This window comes from Scatophagus argus, chromosome 8 (assembly GCF_020382885.2).
Source record: "Scatophagus argus isolate fScaArg1 chromosome 8, fScaArg1.pri, whole genome shotgun sequence".
NCBI lineage: Eukaryota > Metazoa > Chordata > Actinopteri > Scatophagidae > Scatophagus > Scatophagus argus.
The window spans coordinates 15,641,694-15,665,413 of record NC_058500.1 but is presented as its reverse complement, the minus strand read 5'-3'; the positions used below and the strand labels follow the sequence as shown (position 1 = coordinate 15,665,413).

The 23,720-nt window shown below is 40.2% G+C and overlaps 3 protein-coding genes across 5 annotated transcripts in view; 2 read left to right on the top strand and 1 right to left on the bottom strand.

Annotated features, from left to right (window-relative positions):
- The first annotated feature begins 1,290 nt into the window (after positions 1-1,290).
- wfdc2 (WAP four-disulfide core domain 2) lies at positions 1,291-2,727 on the top strand. 2 transcript variants are annotated; one of them, XM_046397305.1, is made up of 4 exons: positions 1,291-1,451; positions 1,628-1,771; positions 1,893-2,030; positions 2,136-2,727. In XM_046397305.1, the coding sequence occupies exons 1-4, from the start codon at positions 1,352-1,354 to the stop codon at positions 2,267-2,269; spliced, it is 516 nt and encodes a 171-aa protein (XP_046253261.1). In that variant the 5' UTR covers positions 1,291-1,351; the 3' UTR covers positions 2,270-2,727. The 2 variants fall into 2 exon arrangements, with proteins under 2 accessions (XP_046253261.1, XP_046253262.1); XM_046397306.1 differs by lacking the exon at positions 1,628-1,771 and having other exon boundaries at positions 1,295-1,451.
- An 803-nt stretch (positions 2,728-3,530) lies between these two features.
- pigt (phosphatidylinositol glycan anchor biosynthesis, class T) lies at positions 3,531-11,166 on the bottom strand. The gene is made up of 11 exons (XM_046397303.1): positions 10,746-11,166; positions 9,862-10,039; positions 9,176-9,303; positions 8,953-9,053; positions 8,508-8,682; positions 8,277-8,374; positions 7,835-7,991; positions 6,760-6,960; positions 5,834-5,999; positions 5,608-5,691; positions 3,531-5,496 (listed from the first exon to the last, which is right to left on the bottom strand). The coding sequence occupies exons 1-11, from the start codon at positions 11,149-11,151 to the stop codon at positions 5,247-5,249; spliced, it is 1,944 nt and encodes a 647-aa protein (XP_046253259.1). The 5' UTR covers positions 11,152-11,166; the 3' UTR covers positions 3,531-5,246.
- An 828-nt stretch (positions 11,167-11,994) lies between these two features.
- Positions 11,995-23,720, top strand: part of phactr3a (phosphatase and actin regulator 3a) — a 30,710-nt gene continuing 18,984 nt past the window's right edge. Inside the window, exon 1 of one of the 2 annotated variants that reach the window (XM_046397363.1) lies at positions 11,995-12,316. In XM_046397363.1, coding sequence (XP_046253319.1) covers positions 12,214-12,316 — 103 coding nt within the window. In that variant the 5' untranslated portion in view covers positions 11,995-12,213. The remainder of the gene's footprint in view (positions 12,317-23,720) is intronic. The other variant, XM_046397362.1, reaches the window with a different exon arrangement.

Genomic DNA, 23,720 nt, shown 5'->3' with positions numbered 1-23,720 from the left:
CAGTACATCATTGACATCAATTTAGCAGGATACATGGAGAGTATTTCAGAGTGCTACAGGGAGGGAAAAAAGAATAAGAAATACAACAGAAGAAGATATGGAACAGGGGGATTATAAGTATGTATAGTATATAAGAATAAGAAAGAAAAAGGAAAAATGGTTTATGAAACAGTTTAACTCCCAGGAACAAGCTGATTCAGCTTATTGAGCTTGTCCTGCTCCTTTCCATGTAAATTTTATGAGAACAGCTCATAAGTGTGCAATCAGCTCCCTCCCTTCAAAATGGTAAGCATACACATTGACTACACTGAGAAAAAACAATAGTCTGATTGCACTTTAACCCTAATGGTCCCTTAAAAACGTGCCTGGACAAGCATGATCCAGACTTTAAAGGAAAGGGACAAGGCAGAGAGTAAAAGGAAAATATCAGGACAAGCAGAGTTCAAATAAACACCACAGTTAAACCTGTCATTTCTCCTCTTTCTCAGTCTGGCACATGTGGCTTGTTAAAATACACACTCTATATAAGCATGCAATGTGATTTTGAACCAGATGTGCCGTGTTAAGAACATAGTTAGGAGAGTTTTTTTGTTGCGCAACTAAATCTAAATGTCTGTGAGAACATAATTAAACCACCTTATACTGAACAGCTTCAGTGGTTTTTATTGGTACAAAAACAAAACAGTAGTGACTTTACATATATAACAATGATAGAAACAGGGATTAAAAGTGCATGGAGAGAGGGAAAAAATAACCGCTTACAAGAAACTCTTGATCATGGCAATACTTTAATAGGAGCAATTGATTATGACTTTGTAAACTAAAAGTAAACATATCAAAGTTTAATGTTATTATGTGTGTGCTTTTGCAACACACAGAAACAGCATTAAACATATCAAATACGTTATATGTAACTGCGCACTAACTGCAAGTCATCACGTGGGAAGAAAATTAATTGAAGCACTACGGTGAAGTGCAGAAACCTGATCAATAACAGCTGCTACTGATCATTTATTTCTAACATATATTTATGTCTTATATACATTTACACATATTTATAGCATACATTTTTGGCAACACAAACATTTTTAAAAATACAAACTATAACATAAACTTTGTGTCATTTAGAAAAAATAAAACCCTCGCTGTCAGTAAGTCCTAATGAAACCATAAGATCCAACTGATGAGGAAAGTGTGCCTCCAGTCACATCCCATCAGAAAGCTCAGAGATGGGAACAAAACTCTACAGGCACAAGGACCCAGCATCCTCTGACCGGGCTGCTCAGCCTACAGGTTGTGTACTGGTATATTTGTCCAAACAGGAGTACATTCTTGTGTACAAGATTTTAACATGGAGAAACACTGGTCCACAGTTTGTGCACTGATAACACTCGGTGCATTTGTGCACTTTAACATTGCTCTTGCTGCAGAAGCTGACGGCAATTTAACAGGTAAGTTTGTTTCTGACTCAGTCTTTATGTATGATCTGTCAATTCAGTGTTTACCTGTGGAAAAAAAACGCATGTTTGTCTGGTTCATTCCACAAAGTTGTTTGGCAATCAGACACCTTATGTAGTTAGCACAGCTGATCTTTCTCCTTCTTGGCTTCGCTGTCTCTTTCTGTCAGTGATTCTTCCAAAACCAGGCCACTGCCCACGTCTCCTTAATGTTGTCCCATCACATAAGGGCTGTGTGTGTGATGAAGACTGTCCTGCAGACCACAAATGCTGTGTCTTTGACTGTGGAGCTGTCTGTGTCCCCCCTGCTTTCAGTATGAGCCACAAAGTTTAAATATTTATCTAGTGGGCAGCTGCCCTTTCCATTCAAAAAACGTGTTTTTAAATTAGACTTTTAATCCTTTTTGTATATATTAATTTCTCTTGTGCCTTCAGCCAAGCCAGGCGTGTGTCCTCGTAGGCGCTGGGGTGCAGGGTTGTGTGCGGAATTTTGCTCTAATGACAGCGACTGCCCCAATGAGGAGAAATGCTGCCACAATGGATGTGGACATGAGTGCATTGCACCATACAAAGGTTAGATATGATGAAATCTCCCAAATATTTACCCAATAGTATTTGCGTGATCACACAGATGAGTGTGAATAATTTAAAACCATGTTCTTGTCTCTGATGTGTCAGTGAAGCGGGGCCGCTGTGCTCTGCCCCAGGGAACACCCATGTGTGCTGAGTACTGCTATCATGACGGTCAGTGTCCAGGAGAGCAGAAGTGCTGCAAGACAACCTGTGGACATGCCTGCAGCGAGCCCTGCTGATTGGACAGCCACATCAGCTACATGTACGCACTTGTTGTTGGTGTCAACAACAGAGTGAAGACAAAACGCATCATGTTCACTTCTTCTGCCCTTTCAACTCAGTAGTGGCACACATCGGTCCAACATTTGAGCACCGGTTTGAACAAAGTCAGATTCTTTGACGGAGAAAGTAAATCACTCTGCTTAGTAAGTAGTTAAGCCATTTCGTGTGTGCGTATGTGTGTATACTTTAAGTACCTACAAAAATCAGTTCTCGAAAGACCTGCAGTGTTTGTGTTTGAACTTGATGAGTTTACTTATGTAATCAAGTATTTCATATTAGTAATAATGTATATTCTATTATAAATTAATGAAAATGTAGTGTACCTACATATCTGTTGCTAGTAGACTTTAAAGGTATGAAACAAATTATATTTCTCTGTATTTCAACCAATAAACAAGTTTGAGGAACCCAGAAATGTGTTGGGTGTTCATCACCTTGTTGGTCTCTTTTATGGGCTTTTTAGGCAAGAGCTTGGCTGGAAAAAAAAGGAAAAACAAATGATGAAATACACCAGGAATGGAAAGTGCTTACTGGCTCAAAACAAGGCTATTTAAAGAGATGGCCAAGAATGTCTGCTGCACAAAGATTTCAACACTGTTGCACCACTCACTCTCATACTGCTTTTTATATAAACAGCCATATTTCATTTTGTAATTCACAAAAGTCTGACTAAAATGTATACTTGGCTAGCTAAGCACAAACATATGTGCTAAACAAAGTGAAGGCCACTTATCATTGAAACACAGACCCTGAAGGACTGAGCCTGTGCAGCTCTGCTCTCTGGCCATGTCCTTCCACTTGCTTGTAAAGATAGCATACATGCAGCTGACCAGATATGAACATCACTTGTGTGGAATGCTGCTTTTTTTTCCCCCTCCCCATTTGTTTTTGTTCCAGGCTGATGCCAAACGTGCAGGGGTGAGAATCACTGAGCGACCAAATACAGAGACGTCTGTGTTTGTTCTCCCAGAGTCTGCCAGAAGTGGGGCCAAGTTTGTTTACACAAAAATGTGGGCATTCAGCGGGAAGTAATACAGCTCCAGCTCGGCTGTTGCAGTTAAGGGCAGTGGACCTTCCATCACAGCTAATCATTTGAATAAAATGATACAAATACGTTTATCAGTTTATTGAAGAGGCAATATAGAACATTTTAAACTTTCACACACACACACACACACACACAGTACCGTTTCATATGTTCACATTTTTCATTTTTTCCCACCGAATGAAACCTGACAAACTAAAGGCAATTAATTGTGAAGAGACCTGCAGACAGTCGCAATTAACATTCAAGCATGCACCCGACAACCAGGCAGTGCAAAATAAATGTTTGCTAAGTGGAGAGTTCTGTTGTTCCAGAAGGGTGATTTAATTGCTCATGCCTAACTCAGACTTGTGTCAGAAACTAATAACAAAAATAAACTGTTTTGGTAACTTTTCAGCAGTTTTGTTGCCATGTGTTCTTTTCACATATATATTTATATTTCACATATAAAACATGTCTCAGATAAAAGAAATGAAAATGAAACATTAAATAAAGATGACATGCTTCTGGATTTTCACTCTGTACTCTCTGCACTCATACTTTAGAGTTATTTAATGCCACTGCCATAACTGAGATTTGAGCAAATGTGACATTCTGAGTTAGTTTATCTTTCCTGGCATGGAGACAGCAATCAACAAGTCAGGGACACAGTGTGAGAACAAAGATGATCTTCCTTTTCCCATGTGAGCTCTGAGGCTTTATAATGTGTGAGGTCAACAGGCTGATATCTGTGGAAATTTTATCACAGCAGGAGCAGACAGAAACAAAGTACATTTACTTGAAAACTGTACTTAACTTCAGTACAGTCCAGTATGTGTACTTCATCTGGCTATTATTTTTTTGTAAACGTATGACAGTTACTCCATTACATTTGAAACACAAATATTGTTGTTGTTGTTGTTCAGATACTTGCAAACGCAGATTTTCTTCTCTTTTCTAAACTGCAGTAGGCCATAAGGTGTGTTTGTCAGAGGAGAGAAGCCAATCACAGTAAAGTGCTCCTCTTACACCTGTCAGCCAGATTCAAAAGTGCTTGCTTCATTTATTGAGCGCTGCAATTTGAACTTGGCGGTGATGATGACAGATAAAGATAAATCACTGCCTAGAAAGATTTCCCATTCAACCTGAGAAGCAAATCGGGTTGAGACATTTTAAATGAGTTGTTTGTGCTTGTGCTAGTTGCAGTTTTTATGCTGTGGCTGGTCAAATCAAATTACATTTTAATGTATCTGCATGCCAAGTAGTGGTATTGCAACTGGGTCCTGTTGAACCCACTGTTGACGTATACAATAGTTAGCTAAATTCAGAGTTAACATTACTGTCTGAAGTTCTACAAGAAATATATGTTTTAATGTTGTCATATAACCAGAGTACTGTCAGTAGGAACAGAACAGTAGCTGGGACAGAAAAAAAAATATTTAAAAAGAAAATATGTTAGTATACTTTTGTAATCAAGCAGGCCAATATTTTAACTGAACTGACTCAACAACTTTCAACCTAAGCAATGGAGTTGTGTACTTTGTCCATCACTGCCCCACAGCAACAAAATGCCTCAGAGACACTGATATTATGATGTTCTGGAAACAAACAATAAAATCAAAAACTCTCTGATGAAGTTACCACTGCAGCAAACTGCAAAGCTTTGGTTCCTTCTGGTTGTTAGACAATAACAAAACTCTGGGTTTCCATCCAAGTAAACAAATGTCTACATTTTCTTTATGCTGTCCTTAGCCAGCAGAAAATCTTCCAGAATACCAGCAAAACCTTCAAGTTGACCGTTTTAAAAACATTCAGACCAGTGCTCAGTTCTTCCTGAATATCACCAGTGGTTTCACCAAAAGGAAAAGTTCCCTTCTAAAAGCAGAGTCAACTGGCATGCATGTCCAGCCTCAGAGTGGCGGCACGCCCCTCATCTTCCGGATGATGTTGGCTATCCGCTTGGCAAGTCCGGGGCTGGGCTCTTCTATCTGGAAACTGCGGGTCAGGAGGTTGTAGAGGGAGCCGTAGCCCACGGCCACCACGGTGCAGGTCAGGCAGATGACATTATAAGGCATGCTGAAGTCTGGAGTGGGCAGGTTGACCAGCAGAGGCTCTGTGTAGATGCGTACAAAGTAGCTGGACTCCTCTTTACAGGGGAAACTGGAGGGAGATGAGGAAATGAAATCATTTGACTTTCCAGAGCAATGCATTCTCTACAAAAACTCAAACAAAACATGAACAAGTGGCAATAAGAAATACTTCTATACTTACAAGCTGCTGAAAAGTGGGCGATCCTGAGTGATATTTGTATCCATGGCGACAACACTTGGTACAAGAGAGCTGATTACTGAAGATCTATTATGTTGAAGGAATGCATTGTATTAATGAAATGAAAAATCCTATGAACAAATAAAGAATCTACAAACAAAGATCAAACAACATCTACAATGTTTGAGGGGACATGAGAAGCGACATGTGTGCAACTCTACACGCTTACCCAACGTAGAAGCCATGGTTGGGATCTGGGGTGTATTCAGTCCACTTGAGCAGCGCCCTCTCAAACTGCACTGTGACCTCAGTGACAGAGTTGGGGGGAAGTTGAATCAGCATCTCCAGCAGGTGGGGCTTCACACGGTCCTTGGATGGCTGGTAGTGGATGTAGCCTGGAGGATGAAGAAAAACACGAGTGATTACTGATCCATTTATTTATTATTAATATTATTAATTTTACTAAGTTGTGTGTACATCTGATACAATGTGACAACACTGCATAAATAATAACCCTTGTTTCGTAACATGTGCATACAATGCTTGAGGAAAAGCTGAGCACCACGCAAGCTCAGCAGGTTGACAACAAAAAAAAAAGCTTCCATGACAGAAAATATGACTCTTGTTCTCCTCCTTCTGGTGAAAAGAAGCATCAATGTGGAATTACATGAAACAAAGAAACACTACTGGGAAAGTACAGTATGTGTAACTGTTAATGAATCCAGTAGAATATTTTTTTACCTATCTGTGTAATGTTAATAATTTTAGGCAAAAAAATTATACAATCAAAAAGTTAGTATAAGTACAGTGCTTTCTTAAAAAGTCAACAGTTATCACAGCACACTTCCACTGCAGCTCCACTTTCCTCTTGGAATGAAATGTAAGCACTGTGGATCAACTTATTCATGTAACACATAAATAAATAAGTTAAGTACTTACCATGAAACTGTTGACCTAAAGGGTCATTTCACTAATCCTCTTTATGTGAGACTGATGTGATTTCTAAAATCTCAAAAAGTAACCAGCTGAGAGTGTTTTTTTATTCATTTCTCAAACACACATAAGGTGTTTCAACATTTGGCGCACGTGTAGTTAATGTCAGACCTTGATTGCAATTTTACGTGAAAACCTTCTCTGCTTTCTAAAGTGACTCACTGGGCTTGTTGTCCTTTCCCTTGCTGGTCACGGTGAGTGTGTGGATGTAGAGACGGAGATACCAAGGAACCGAGTCCAGCAGCAGCACTGGGAAAGACCTGAAAGGGTGGTTGTTGTAAATCAGCGTGTGAATCTCTCCTGTCTGAAGCCCATAGCCAGCCACGTAACGCTCAGCGTGAAGCAGGGGGCGCAGCATGTCACCTGGAGGAGGATGAGTATGAGATGAGGATGTTTAGTGGTCGACCACGTTGAAAACAATGCAGCAGAGACAAGAAATATGAGAAGGGATACTGCTAATATTGAAGTTTAAAGGTTGGAGAATCCAGTCTGTTTTTCTTCACAGCTTTGTTAAAAACATCTTTTGCTAACCAAGTGTCACCTTAATGTTTTACAAATTACCAGAGGATTATGTAACAGAAATAAACAAATGTTTCTTTGGCACAAAACACACCAATCTCTGGCAAAAAAAAATGTGGTTTTCCTAAAAACAGCCATACAACATTAAAAGGCAAACACAAAGACAACCCTGCGTTCAGATGTTTAGTAGTTACGAGATGTAACCAAGTACACTATATACATCTCGTGCATTTTTTTTAAAGGTATAATATGTAGCATTTCTGCATTACAATTTCTATGAAATACTTGACCTTAGTTATAAAATTGTTGCTGTGTGTATGTATATGTTGTGGACTTACATCATACCAAACTTTTCAAAAAAATGCTAAATCCCAAAGAAACTCGGAATTTAATCAGGGAACCCCAGTATTTCAGATGGTCACCTGTCACTATAACTTCAGGGAAAGAATCACAGAGTGCGAAAGGAATAAAACTTGAAAACATTATCTATTCTGTGAACATTTCTCCCTGAGTCATGTAAGATTGCTTTTCATTGGTAATGGTGGTGGTTTAACAGCAAAGACAATGTATCCCATGATCCCGCACTACTTTTGTTTTTATTGACACTACTTATTGTGCATTTCACTCCTTAATAGGCTTTCCTGTTGCATTAAATAATGAAGACTAGTGTACTAGACTAGTGACCAGCTTCTTACGCCATGCTGCTGCTCTCACTCACCCTCACTGGATTTCCAGCGGATCAGTAGGTTGAGGGAGTGCACAGTACCAAAGGTGATTTGTTGGGTCAGATCATAGATGGAAAAGGTTCGTCTGTCCCCCAGAACCACTGCCTGGCCCAGCAGGGGAGTGGCTGGGCTCACCTCAAACTGCTCCCCCTGCAAAATGACATCAGATTTCTCTTACTCATACATGTTGCACATCAACTTCATAAATACTGTTAAATCTGTAATCTGTAACATCTATTTTAAATTATCATAAAATGTATGTTGCAGAGATTTTTGCGTGCCAAACACAAAAAGTTATCTTTGCATGCAGTTTTTTATATATTTTAAATCCCGCATTCCTGCCTATAGGTATCTCCACCTTGATAGTGCTGTGAAAGTTAAAACTTGTCCCTTTTTGGTGAAATTTCTTTTTGGTTTATTATGTAGGAATCGAACCTGAGGGTTGTCTGTGATGTCAACGTAGATTTTACTGGAGGAGGCAAGTGGACAAGCTTCCGTCAGGGTCCGAGAGAACATCTTAAACAAAGACCACTCTGAAGGAACAAACAGTTTAAGTTAATGACGGCCAGGGAGACGTTTTTTTTTCTACTGCCAAACACAACAAAGCTCAGAAACAATAAATCTCAATGTGGGATGAAAGAAAGGAAGTGCTTTATTTTTCCTCACCACGTTTGCCCTGTGCAGAGGTGTGCAGGTCAAAGACCACATTCAGTGTCTGTCTCAGCTCCCAGGATGTGGTTTTGCACTCCCAGTCCTGACACACAGGTCTGATGTGCACTGCCTGGGAATGAAAACTGCTGTGGAAAAGTTTCTCTGACTTCAACAGGACAGCAAGACCAGCCTGCAAGTGCAACATGGCCACACACACACAAAAAGACAGAAGAACAAACTGAGTTAGCTGCAGTCACGGAAATGCAAACACTGAAAGTGACTTTAAATATAAGACTGTGACAATTTCTGCCTCATATGAAGTATTCAAGACTTAAGATCATGCATGTCAGTTTAGGAATCATGTACAAGAGCACACAAAGCATTCCAAATATGCTGTGTTTTGTTTTTTTAAGACATAAATAAACAAAAAAACCACACACACAAACACACAGATACTCACCTTGGATCCACATGGCAAGAGCTTCTTCCAGGGCGTCAAATTCTCAGTGCAAACAATCTCTCGTGGGAGGGTGGCATAGCGAAGGAAGCGATGATCTGTCTCTTCAAGTTCAACACAAAAAAACAAAATCAGTCTATGTGCAGAGCAGTGCATCTTGGAAAGAATTTATACAGGATCATCACCTTGCAAAATGCAAAGGGACACTGAAAAAGCCTCTCTTTACCATTGCCTATACCCAGTGGTTTGAAGGATGCACTGGGCTGAACTGTGTTGGTGGAGTCAATGAAGTTGAGTGAAGCGCAGAAGATCCCCGACAAAACATTGGTCAGCTCCTTCCATGTGCTATCCACACTAAAAAGGATGAAACAATGGTATGAACAAGCATCAAAAGTACAGAAACTAATAATAATAGTTATTTGCATAGTAAAACTGACACTCTGCCCAGTCCTTGGATTCTCATTGGTCTCACTGGACTAATAAAGGATTATCTTATCTTAATCTATCTTATCTTTACTTTTGGGTGAGGCTGGTTTTCCCTCAGTTATTACCTACATTTCCAAATGCCATGACTTTTACCAATTTCCAGAGAGCAGAGAGGGCATAAAAAATATAAAAGCATACAAGCAAGCCTATTTGTCTTTGCATGACGATGCAGAATGATATGTTGGAAAAGGCTCTGATATTTCTGTAGCACGAAATCCTGATGTTCACTACAAGTACCAGTTATAGAAAGCTTCTGACATCAGGCTGGCATAACTGATTGATGTCCACGTTATTAGGGTCTGGCCAGTAATGCAAAGGATTCTGAAAAAGGTACTTTGAGACCAACTTTTTTTTCTTTTAAATCCACCAGTACACAGCATTTATTTCACCTGTGATGCTCTGCTGCCACCAGAGGGCTGTACTCACTCTGTCACAGAGTCCTGAAACCACACCCAGAGCTCAGCCCCAGGAGGAGATGGCTGAAACGGCTGCCCCCACTGCATGGTCCTCCAGTAGCCCTGTGTGAAGGAGATGTGCAGCTCTCGCACCGAAAACTTGGAGATGACTTGGCCCAGAGACTTGGGGAATAGCCGGTAGTGTGACACTAAAATAATAATAAATATTGCACAGTTCAGCATTAGTGTGAGCAAAGTCATTGAGTAATGGCATGTACACGAAAAAACAATATAAAAACTAGTACTTCTGGAATATGTATGAAGTCTATTTAATGTTCTTTGACAGGCTAGCGTGAGACGGCTACAGTTGTGGTGAAAATGCCTGAATGAATTAACAGGTCTTATGTTTTATCACTTTTACTTTACCAAAATGTCAACACTAATTTAATATAGTCACCAAAATAATGAGAATAATTGATGTAAGAACAGATACTCGGAGTTGTACAGAGCAACGTGCCTGGAAAGAGTGTAGAGTTTTAACATCTTATGGTGTCAGTGAGAAAAGAAAGTAAAGCAAAATTAAAAACTGATTAAACTACAGAAAAAACATTCTGGGATCTTTTCAGGGAACTAAGTGCTCATCAAATCACTAGTGGATCAAGAAACAACTTGGAAAACTGGACACTAAACATAAAAGCTTTTCCATCGCAGACACGGATGCAAATAAATTATAACATTGTAGGATATTTTTTTTCCCACAACTTCCAAATGCACTGAGATAATCACCATCATTAAAACTGAATGTAAGAATTTCCACATGCATTCTATTACTGTAACAAAAATTAGCACGTCTATATTTCTGGCTCCAAATGAATGATGAATGACATGTCTAATGAATGCTAACAATTAGCTTACCTTTGTTTCCTCTTATGAAATCAGTTTCCCACAGGGTGCGGAACTGGAAGCTGGCATAAATATCTCCCGAGTGCAGTGGTCTGATGACCAGTTCCTCCTGAAAATCATCTTTGGGCTGTGGTACCGATGAGGGGACCACGTTTTCAGGGGCAGAAGTGTCCTGTTTGTCGGTTGCAGCATCATCCGGAGTTGCCTCTTCAACCTCAGTTGCTTCCCACCGCCTTTCCTCCACTGCAGGTTGTTCGGCGGTTTGTTCCGCAGGTTCAGTGACTGTTTGTGGCTTGTCGACAGCAGTGGCATGATGACCACCATTTAGTGTCCTGTCTCGACTGTCTGCGACAATAAACACTGATAGACTACAAATAATAACTAGCACAGCCGCGTAACCGCACCTGAGAGCTGCCATTTTTCTCTTCCGGGGGCTCACTTCCGCATTGACGCGTCCTGCGTAAGACCAGCCAATGGGCTGCTTCCATTTGGATTTCCGTGGCAGTGACATGAACCCGGTCTGGTTTAAGCAAAAATGTTTTCATTTGTATCATTTTACTGTTTAATGCTAATATGAAAACACCATATACTTTATCTTAAGCAATTATAAAAAAAAAAATAAAGATATTTTAATTCATTTTAGAGTTGTTTTTTAATGTAGGGGCAGCAGCAGATTTTGTTGATTGCATTTTAGATGTAGGGGTTTTCATGTAGACGTACGTTGTATTTTTAACAATATGCAGAGCGTGTTTGACGGAGGGCTTACTGATTATGTATAAGAGATTAAAATACACAGATTTGTGCATTCCTCTTTAATACCGTGCTTTGTAGACCTGGTGGAAAATCGAAACAATACAGAAATTACCAAGGCAGTTGAATATATTTCCATGTTTATCTCGGAGAACAGCAAATAGACATTATCATTTGACCAACAACATTTATCCATTAGCGAATTTTAACTGATCATAATGCTTGCTTGATTTCATTTAATAGCGTTGCCTGGGCTGTTTCAATGAACAATAAAGCTTATAGATCCTAAATTCATGATGCAAATTCCCCCCCTTAAGGGAGGAAGGAGTACGGGTTGGGGGCATATAAAAATACTTGTGAGTTGCCAGAATCTGTGAAATATATAACATTCACTATAAGCTCCAAAGTATCAATGTGTGCAGCATGTTAGTTGGTGTGTTGCATATTTGGTTATGTTGCTGGACAGGGACGGGCATCATCGGGGGCACATCTCCCCTCCCACATCCACACATCATCATGCACACAGCCCAGACACACGCGCGCGCGCACTCACTCACACACACGCACACACACACAGAATTTCTGCTCAGCCATGGCTCCCTGGTAGATGCTCAAAGCGGCTGTTGTCAGAGCGAATTAAATCTGCACTCGCTCGGTGCTTTCCTCCTGACCTTGCCTGCCTCTGGTTGGGTTTTCAATATTTTATTCAGGATTCCTGTGCTGTCTCCCCATGGCTACATCGGATGGACTAGACGGCTGTCTGCAACGAGGCAGATCTCAAAGTGACCCGAACATACTCACCGAACCGGGCATCGATTTGGCTCACGGCACAGGTAAGACAGACGCGTCATTGTCTGGATATTTATTTGCTACATAGGAAATGTTTATATGTTGCCGCTTCTTTGGAGATGCAGCGGTTTCCAAAAGGCATCCTTGCTTGCTCAGTGGGATATTACAACACCACGGGGTAATTAGCGCATATGCCTCTACCTTGGACGTAAAATACAGACTGTAACACCGAATCGTGGAGCTGCAAATTGAAAATTAATGTGCCATATCAGTCTATGAACGGCTGCATGCCCCTCTAGACGATAAAGACGCCTGTAGCCCATTGGGCTGTTATGGCTGCAAGTAGTATTTGGGAACCACTGTGTTGGCCATTTAATTTAATATCAACGTGTGCAACAATTACAGTATCTAATGCCTTCTGCATGATGCCAACCTCCCTATTCGGCTCGTATGTTTATCATCACGAAATCCGCATGCATGTGTGATCCATGATACCAGCCTGAACGTATTTGTTGTCTTATCTAAGCCACCATTGTAGCCTCAGCAGCCACATGGTTTTTGGCGTTTGGTTTTTAGTGTGTTGCATTTAAACATGCACATCTTTTTGTATGAACCTCTGACTTAGCGTGCTGACAGCTGTGTCACCCCCACCCCCTGTTCCCCATACTGAACAGATCACTGTTGTGATCAATGACGTGATGGAGCCTATAGGTGGAAATATCCCCAATTCAGCACAGCTATGCACTCACAAGAGATAAAAACACCTATTTGTGAATTCTGCACAAGACCTTGTTTATCTCTGTGCCCTGTTAGTCATCCCCTCTGCATATGGAATAATGAATTGATCTTTCATTAATAAGAAGACAACACCAGGGAGCAGTCATGTTCTACACTTCTCTCATGAACTCCTGCAAAAAGACTTAATGTGTTTCTTGTTCTATTTACTGTACATGCTCTCTCTCTCTCTCTCTCTCTCTCTCTCTCTTGTTACCAATATTCAGAAGAACACAGTTTAATTTTTATGTAAGTGAGGCTATTTATGGTCATATTGCGTGGGCTTGGAAAGAGTCATTGCTTACACCCACACATAGTGAGTTTTACGCAAATGAACAATGCTTGACTGAATGATTCAGAAAAAAGTGTCATTCACCTTTCAACTGTTCACTAATGAGACTCGGTGTTTTCCACATCTCCAAATCATACCTGTCTACACTGGTCAGCTGCCCATAGCACATTTTTTATGGATCCTTGCGAAACTCAATCCTCCTATGGATGATTTCATTCACACTTAGGTAGATGTGATAATGCCATGCTGGGTCACACCTGAATAAACAACACAGCAGCAGGACAGAGCAGCCATACTAGCGATGAGAACTAAGGTTATTAGGGAACATTGAATATAAGCCTTTTATGCTGGGATATGCACAACTGTCTCAGATGTGAATATACTATGCATTTAAAGACAATAAATGCAATTGTCACTGCAATTACAATGTCAGTGTCTGGTGACCCAAAGTACACAACATCGCCCACCTCCTCTTTGTGTGGATCATCACTGCGCTAGCGTCTGGGACACTAGTCTTTGCCAAAGGATTACTTTGGCGGAGACAGCCTTTTCTCCCCCCAACACAGTGGCCCTTGCAGCTGCAGCGGCTGACACTGTATTCATCCACTCAACACTGGGGAGAAGAGTCAATAGAGACAGCAGTTACAGTTGACCATCACAGAGAATCGGAGCAATGTTTTCTCTTGAATGAAAGTGCAGTAATCACAGAGAAGGAGCCTCAGAGAAGTCAGTGCACAACAAGTGTCCGACAGTCCAACACCACTTTTTTTATTAAAGTGTGAGAAATAATGCTTCAAAGTGTTTAGGTTCAACTCAGATAATCTTTTCTCAATTCTTTTATTATGAGATCTTGTCTTGCTCAGTTTCCAAATGGAGGCATCCTCTTTGAGCTGCTGATTTACAACTATATTTCAAAGTTATTTAGGTACGTAAGTCAGGTAATGGGAGCAGCAGTATAAAAACTTGTTTAGTGAGTTTGTTCAGACAAGGACCCTTTAGATTCTCCTGCTAATAAAATGTCACTTTCACTCACACTTCCACTTAGTCATTGCAGAGTGTCAACCAAGGTAATGGTGTGGAGAGGACACCTTGAAACCTTGCGGACAGGGAGTGTGTCCAAGCAGGGCTGTCTCTGTGCCTTTATTCCATAAAGTAATTCGTCTGTCCTATAGAAAGATATACACAGCTAGAGGAGCACAGAGTGAGGAAGATTTAGGAAGGTTTGGAAAGAGTTACATCAGGCACATATAAGGAGAGAGCAGAATAGGAATATCAGTGCTAATTCAACATAAATGTGCAAATATGATACAGACCACAGCTGCAAATTACCTCCTTCATCACTTAATTTGTTTTTATGACTTAAGCATTCATATTTTGGTCTACGAAAGGTCATGAAAGAGTAAAAAAGTGAACTTGAAGTGGATGTCCTCATAGTACTTGTTTTGTTATCTTACGTTATTGTAAATGGACTTTTGTGTATCGACTATTTGATTGTTCAACTAATTGTTTAAGCATTACTGTATGTCCAAATGACTAACTATTCCATTCCACTCAAATAAAAAGAAAGAAAGAGCTGTAATAGTTCATGGAGAAAATCGCTTTTTCACTTGTCCTCCCTCTTGGGAAGTCAGAGAGCATTGTAAATGAAAGAACAGTGTCCATAGAGCTCACAGGAATTAATCATCTTGCTCAAGGCAAGTTCAGCATGGTGGATCTTCGCTGACATGGCGGCTTAAACCTGTGAATGGTCGGCCCCAATTTGTTCGGTTATAGCAAAGTGTCTCTTAGCGCCAGTGTCCACTGATCAGTATTTTTTTAGGTATCATCCTTCTCTGCCGGTCTTACTGATACCTGGATAATCCTCTCAGATCTGACATCAGAAGAATCTCTGAGGATTGCAGGTATAAGTGGACACCCCCCACCCTTCACCCCACCCCAACGAACAAGAAGATATATCAAACCCTGTGAAAGCTGATATCGAGCCGTGACAATGACTCACCCCAAACCAGAGAAATGTCTTGAACATAATACCTCCGCTATGCTCAGACCATGATGAGTAAATATGGGAAATTCTGAGTCAGCGAGTCTTATATAATGTGCTCCCCATTTAACAAGGAAGTCATAATTAGTGCCACAAGAAATTTCTCACATAATGCATAAAGCGAGTTGTTTTTAAGATGTTAATTAATTGCTGTAGCATGAAACGTAAGCCTGTTGTGGACATTGTGGACCTGGTAGTGATTCGCTGTCTTTCTCACTTTTTTAAGCTTAACATTAAGACTGAAAACAGGGGTGTCCAAGGGTGTTAAATTCTTTCAAAAAATCATGAAGCTACAGCCAGCAATCAGCTAATTATCCTTACAGCAAAGACTTGGGGCAACTATGGCTAGCCTGCCTCAGACCAGTAACTTAGTTAAGTCTCTCTAGGTTCCCTGGTAACTAGTCCCAAGGCAGGCTAGTTGTTTCCCTGTGGTTCCAGTCTTTGTGCCAACTTAGCCCTTTGCTGGCTGTAGCCTTATATTAACTGCACAGTCTTGAAAAAACAGTTAAGAATAGATGTACTTCCCAAAATGCCTTTTTCTGTAAATGGACAGGGACTCATTTGAACACTGCTGACACAAGTCATGGACAAACTGAATTGAAGTATCTATCTCTCTTTGTTTTTCTGAATGGTTTCCAACATTTAAGTTAAGAGACAGGTTGTGAACTTGTAGCTTTTCAGCTGTAGATGAAACAACAGCCAGATCATCAGTGACTGAAAAGTGAGTGTGAAGAAGTGAGAATCAGGCACCAGAAGAGCTATTACAGTGCAAATCGTTAAATATATTGGTATGACATCATACTGTCTTTTACTAACCGTTAATGAACAGAAAGACACTGACACAGTCGAATTAAGTAAACCAAGAAATACAAAGTGTGCAAGTATAGTTAACAAATCTCTACAGACCGAGAAATTTGGTTGTTATTGTAGGACAAATACTCATTTTAATATTTCCATTTTTTTACAGTTGGCTCCATAATATGTAGCCTATAGTACTTTCAGGTTGTAACGCAAACAAAATGCATTCTTACTAGAGCTGAAACATTATATTGAGTCATGGACTGAAATGAACTGACACCAATTTTGAAAACCAATACATTGAGTCATTTTTTAAGCAAAAAATGTCATATATTCAGTGTTTCCAGCTTATTAAATGATGGAAATTCCTGTTTTTTATTTCATACTACTGAATATCTTTTGGTTCTGGGCTCTTTGGTGCACAAAAACATGAAAATACCTTTGGACTTGAAATTGTTAGGGATATTTATTGCTATTTGATGACATTTTAAGGACAAAAAATATCTCTTTTTCTAGAATATAATCAGCAGATTATCAGCAGCAGTGAATTTTGGGGCTTCATATTTGTGCTCATTGGCCAAGTCCCCATGTAATGCAGCTTTGAATGACAAGTAAACTTGGGGAAAAAAGGATGTTCTTTTGTTTTTGAAATGCTGTTTAGCTCATCGAGGAGAGTACTAGAACACACTGAGCTACATTCACACTCACAGATGATAGACACAGACAAATTTGTGATATAGGATATACTGAGGTTACTTTTGGTCTTCAAAAGAATCACCAGCACCTTAATCAAGCCCAACCTAATTAAGCTTTTACTTCCTGTGTATTGGAGCTGCAATTCACACCAGAGTCACGACTCATTCGTCATGGTCGGCCTGAAGCGACTGTGAGTCAGTCAAGGCCACCTGTTGGTAGTAGCCACTGGAGAGCTATTCATTTCACTCCCCCATGATGCACAAAGGTCCCCACAGACGCAAAGGAGCAACACTCAGCCATCTAGAGGCTGAGTGCAACTTTCAGGTTGCTTCACAAAATATCTTCTCTTACCATCATGAAAGTTTTACTGTTGTTTATTATTAATTGATGTACTTGAGACTGTGAGAAGTAAATCAAACAGAACTGCTGCACATTTGAAAGTTAAGTCTTGAAGATAGTGATACATATCAGTCAGTCCATGACTACAAGCACTGTCAGTCATTTTATAGTTTGCTGTGCTTGGTGGTGGTGGCTGATATGAAATGGGAAATAACACTGAATGATTTATTTAATGCCTGAGAGATGGGTGACAGCTTAAAGAAAAACGCAGTATAAATGAGTTTAAAAAAAAAAAAACAACAACGTGAGGAGAGGAGGAGAGGAGATCTGAACTAAGCCAGCCGAGCACCTACTGAAAGGGAGATTTTGGAGGAATATATGTTGGAGGAATGATGTTCATACCTCCAGCTAGGCCAAGAATAATTGAAGCTGTTCTTACTGTTTTGGTTGTTTTGACACACATCTGATTATTGGCATTGCTAGGTTCATGGAAATCCAATTAGAAAATTCCTGCCATGAAGCCATTAATGTATAATGTAGCCATTAAAGGAATAACTTTGTTGAAAGTCTATAGCAGTATCTTTGCATGACAAATTTTTATTTATTGTATCATTAACAGGGCTGCAACTAACTAATTTTTGTCATGTATACAGCAACATACATTGCTTTTTCAATGATTTATGCAGTCTGTTACAAAATGTGAAAAACATCAACACAATTTCAACACTGAAGAGACTGTAAATGTCTTGTTTTGTCCAATCAGCTGTCCAAACCAAAGCTTTGTGTTAGTCTTAATCATTCAGTCTTTAATATAGCTATTACATCCACAACCACTGAGAGGTGAATCGGGGGATAAGCTGCATCTGGACACCTTGTTGAGCTCTGTTCTCTGTGGACGCCTTAACTATCTTTCAGCCGCCCATGAAAATGGATCACAAAAATGACAACAACAACAAAAAGCTCTACATCATACCCACTCCCTGTGGATGCGGGAGCAAATAAGGCATTTGACAGCGTTTGAGCCATGTGTTGTTTGCATGTGTTTACCTGCGTGTTTGCATGATTTTTGGTGTGTGCATCCATGTGGGCCTTGATCTGCAGGAGAATTGGCAGGTCTGTGCAAACTCGTGCAATGAAAAAAAAAATATCACAAAGCCACAGCCGGAATATGCTAGAACAAGACAGTCAGGCAGTTGAATAGACAGCCCTTGGAGAACAGAGAATGAAGACCCAAGCAGCCCTGAACACCTGTCAGAGACCCCAGCGTAAAGGCAGAATGTAATGGAGCTATTTAGTCTTTAAAGGCTGAGGTTAAATGGAGTTCAGGAAGTTGCATGCTCTATGCTGCGAAGGGTGAAGAGCTAAGAGAGGAAACTCCTCTGGGCACCGAGTCTGCAGAACAGTGGAGAGGTTTTTTTGGAGGAAAGGAGAAGAAAAGGAGCTGCAGACTGAATTAGTGAAGCAGAGAGGAGGGCTGAAGAGAGGGAAACAGTGCGAGGAGAAAAAAAAGGATGGGGAAGCTACGGACCTTATTGAAAGAAAGCCAAGAAGTTGTCCTTATTGCTAACTGGCCACATTGAGATGATGGGTGGTCTATAGGAAGCCATTAACAAAGAGGCAGTTGCTGTGTGGGTCTGATTTGGGAAGTCTGTGCATGAGCTCAGGTACAGGGCCAGTTTTTCCAAGGATCCCATGTAGAACAAGGCATGACATAGTGAAACCAAGCATACGGAATTCCTCTCTTTTTTTGATTGATTTGATGGATTGATTTCTCCCTTTCAGGTAGCCGAGAATCAACTTGCACAGACTATAAATAGCAAGTGTCAAATTTTTGCTTGATGATTGATAATTAAGCATTTTTCTAAATGTTTTGAGATGAACCTCATAATAATCAACAGATTATTTTAGTATTAGTGACTTGAGTTCACCAGGTTACTTCTTTCCTAAAGGGCTGTGTGAAAAGTGTAAAAGAACTGTGGAATGGTGAGCAGTAGTATAAAATCTGATTTATAGCCCATGTGCTACATCATACATAGCCATTGTATATTGTCCTTTAAACCAGGAAAGCCGTGTTTGCCACACTGACCGTTCATTTTCATTTCAGTCTTCTTGATTTCCACCCCCTGCATGGTTGTTGGCCAGCAGTTGCCTTTAGATATTAGATACAAAACAATATTAGCATTAATTTAGAGTTACATTTATGTTTGCCTGATTTAAGTCCAACATCGCGTCTCCTTTCACGGTAGCTCTGTTTTTGGTCTCCACCAACTGCTTAGAGCAGTTATCTGACACTTTATTTTCTAAATGGTCTATATGTTTAAAAGTAAAGTAAAAAATGTGTCTCTTTGCTCACAACCTCTTATAATGCGTATGTTTGTAACGCCCCCAAAAAAAGCACTCCCGGTGTCTCTCTATCTCTCTCTCCTCCTCTCTCACACAGAGACACTCATAAAATCGATGTATTGTATCCACACACCTGTTTGTCGCTGCAGCATCCCTCTCTCCTAACGAACCTGCCAGATTCAGTCAGAGATAGATGAAGAGGGCAGACGGGAATGCTGGGTCCTATCACAGATAAATGCTCGTGTCTGGGATGGAGAAACATAGGGGAAAGGTAGGCAGGGGGCACAGATTAAGGCTAGAGTGAGAAAGAAAGAAGAAAGTACCTATCTACCCAAGGCATGGAGGTATGATGAGGCAGATTTTAAACCACCACAGAGATGAGAGAAAGTGGTGTTAGACTGTTTGATAGGCACTTATACTACAGTATTATTGAACATCTCCGCCAGGGCCTCTCAGGGGCTGGTAAATTAAATACACAGGCAGATCAGATAACTGTACTAGAAGGTATAGCATCATAAAAAGGAAATGAATCGAAGCTTTTCATTGTGTTGTTGGACTGACTGTGTGTGAGGTAAAGAATCTGGGGGAAAGTGAGTGAAGAGTCTTTGTCTGTGTCAAAATCACTTTATTCAGTATTCCCTACATAATGAACAATCTATATTTTTAAATGGATTTTAAAGATTGTTTTAAAGAAAGAAGTACCTGGCATTTACCAAAGCCAAATACCACAGCATTTAAAGACACCTGGCCATAGATGGGCCTTTTTACAGCCATAATAAAACCTAATGAATGATGTTACTGTATATTGCTGTATAACTTGCTGTATGTATTTTTTACATTTACATTTGACACTTATTATTGACAGGTGACTACACATGGGCTTCTACCAAATGGGGAGTGCATAGATACATTGCAAGACAAAGTCAAAAATCTTTTCAGATATGAAGGTCACTTTCCTCTCATCTGGCAGCTGGCTAAATGTACATTTCTTCACTGTCTGCACAATGCATGGCGGTGAATAAATCTTTGAATAAACAGTACCCTACACATTGTGTTGGGCGATAACTTAAAGTCTGCTATAAGGTAAAACACACAAAGCAATACTATCTTTATGAGTAATCAATCTTTACATTTTAAAGACAAAATTCCTATTACCATACCATTTTTTTTTGTAATTTTTTTATGTGACTGATCCAAACCAAAACCCCAAAATATTACATTTGCATTCTGATAAAGAGAAAATCAGCAGGCTAGTAGATTACAATTTAGGACTTACTGTTATAAATCTTCTCCATCACTGACTGCTTAATTAAACCATAACAATTTTTACATCTATGGTATATAGTTCAAATGATTCATCAATTAGTCATGCGACAGAAATTGACTGGGCAGCTGTTTTGATAATGGATGAATAAATTAGCATTTATCAGGCAACATACCAGTCATTTTCTGGTTCCAGCTCCTCCAATGTGAGGATGTGCTCCTTTATTCTGTTCTGTATTGTTGTAGCCTGAGTGTTAGGACTGTTGCTCTGACAAAACAAACAATTTGGAGACTCTGAACTTGAGTTTGGCCTGCTGTATCACTATTTCTTAACATTCATAGACTAAATGATCAGTTGATTAATTGAGAACTTGAGAACATACAGTAATAATCAGATTCATCTAAAACCAAAACCAGCGCTTAGTTGCAGCCTTACTATGCTGAACACACTATCTGGTGGATACTGAGTAGTGATACTTGCAGACAGAGAGAGGTTTTCAGGGCACTATAGCGGATCATTTTTTACACCAAGAATTTGCACGCTCAAATAAAAAGGTGTAGAGGAAATATATTGCACTAGGGTGTGAACAGAGCATGATGTTGAATTTGAAGTCCCTGTATTATAGCAGGGTGAGTTTCAGCACCGTGGACAGCACCAGCCTTTGCATCGCAGCAGCAGCCTGCTGGACTGAGCAGATCCGTGTTCTGAGTGCTGATGAGTCTGTCCTGGATCACATAAGCCGCAACTTAACTGGTATGGCTTTTTTTTTTTCTCATTAATGATGACACATTAATGAGAAGAGCACACTACAGATCCTGGAACAAATTCCATTTAATTTAATCATCCCATACATCCATGTAAGCCAAAAGCTCCAATCCAATCCCATTAAACCTGCTATTAGAACTGTGGCCAAGCCTGTAGTAGAGAGTCTGTGGTCATCATTGATGAGTGAGTGGCTTCTAGCAGCTTCTTCATCAACACTGATTCATCATATTGCCCAAACCTGTTTGACTACCAGATAATGTCTTTTTCACTGTGGCAGCTTTCCTCTGGCACAGAGCGACTGCAGGCAAGCTTGTGTGGTCACACAAAGTGAATGTGTTTTTGTAACTGGACAAAAAATTTTGTAGACACTTTTCCTGTCCCAGACGACTTTCACAACAGATTGTACTGTAGGACTGAATCATTTATGCATCAGTCAGACCAAAAATAATTTTTAAAATGGTAAAATTTTCTTCTATTAACATCATTTCAGGCAAGAGATAAAGAATAGTCATATTAATCTGGATTTACTTGTTAGTTTAAGTAATCTTGCGTAAAATCATGGCAGGAGCAGACAGCTATCTTTCATCAATCAGTTATTTTTTAATAATTCCAATATCACATAGCAGACATCAAGCTTCCTATCTCTCGTCTCTCAGAAGAACCAGCAGGCAGTGTATTTGTTTGAACCCATATCCTCAGTATGTCTTCCATGATATGCATGAAATGGCTATTGACATGGTTATTACATGGTATATCCATATGTCCATGACAAATGAGGCTACCGGAGTTAGCGCACTGACACATGTTCATACTGTCTGGCGTCACAAAATGAGCTGCTGGCCACTGTTCATCCTGGCCCGGCCGTGATCTGTCAGAGGTCCAGCACATGGGATGAACACAGCTTTTCGGACAGTAACATGATGAAAAATGTTATGCTATTTTTTGCTCGTTTGTGTTTCCCTTGAGGAGTAGCAGCTTTGAGTGCGCTGCTGTAAACTATGGCTCCCTGTTCCAGTTCCAGCTGCTGCTCAAGCAGTTACACCAAATTGTTTTTAATAGGCTCAAACCGTCCCACGCTCACTTTGCCGCACACTTGAGGGAATCAAAATGTGAGTGCCGTTCTTGCTGTGGGAACTTGTTTGGAGATTACAGCGCAAACAGTAATGATTTGTACTGTTCCTCTGTGCACCTCCCATCGTCTTTCCTGCCTGGAGACCATGGTGTGCTCTCCTCCCTGCCGAGTGATGGGAGCCCAGTGGAACTGCGCTATCGGCTTCTGTATCAAGTGTAGACACAAAAATGTGCCCACAAACATTGGTCTAGTGGCACACATTGTGGGTTCAGTGAACATTTACTCTCATATGCTCTTAGTATGCTTTATATAGATGTTTCAGGCACTGACCCAAATCAGTAGAAATAACAGGAACAAATTACACACCATTGCTCACCCACCTGACTCCTGTTTCTGCAGTCTATAACTAGCCTTGCTGACTGAAAACACCCACGCCCCATTGAAGACGCACGGCTAACTCACCTCTGCATAAACTTTGAGAGTACCAGCAGCCGTGACTGCTTTCATTTGTTGTTATCTCAAGGAAAAAGGCAAAGGCAAGTAAGAAGGAGTTCAGGATGTTGTTCAAGGGCACTTTTTTGAAGCGGCGACCTTTTGGTTTGTGGGGAAACACAAGCTCACCTGCCGTGTTTTAGACAGCAGGGTCTAAAAGTGTAATTTTATAATTAAACCCTCTCCGTGAGGAGGCGTATCTTTTGCAAGCAGCACTTCTGAGGATATAAAAGAAGCTGAATGAGTCAATATTAATCTCGCAGTTTGTTAGATTAATGTGATAGACTGCAGGAACAGTCCAAAGTACAAACGGTGAACCAAGACTTCCATTACCTGATTGGAGGGAAATTTTTGATGTAATAAGATGAGATTTCTCATAATGGGAACGTACCCAAAAACATACGTAGGGACTGAAAGTCTTCTTGGACGCATTCAGAGTCTTGTTCTTCTTCTCCTTCTTCTCTCTTCTTCTTGCCGTCGTTGCTGAGAAAGCAGGTTGAAAGCATATTTCCTGAGGCTTGCCCTATTGTGTGGGTGACAGGAAAAGCACTTTTAGCAGAAACATTTTTGCC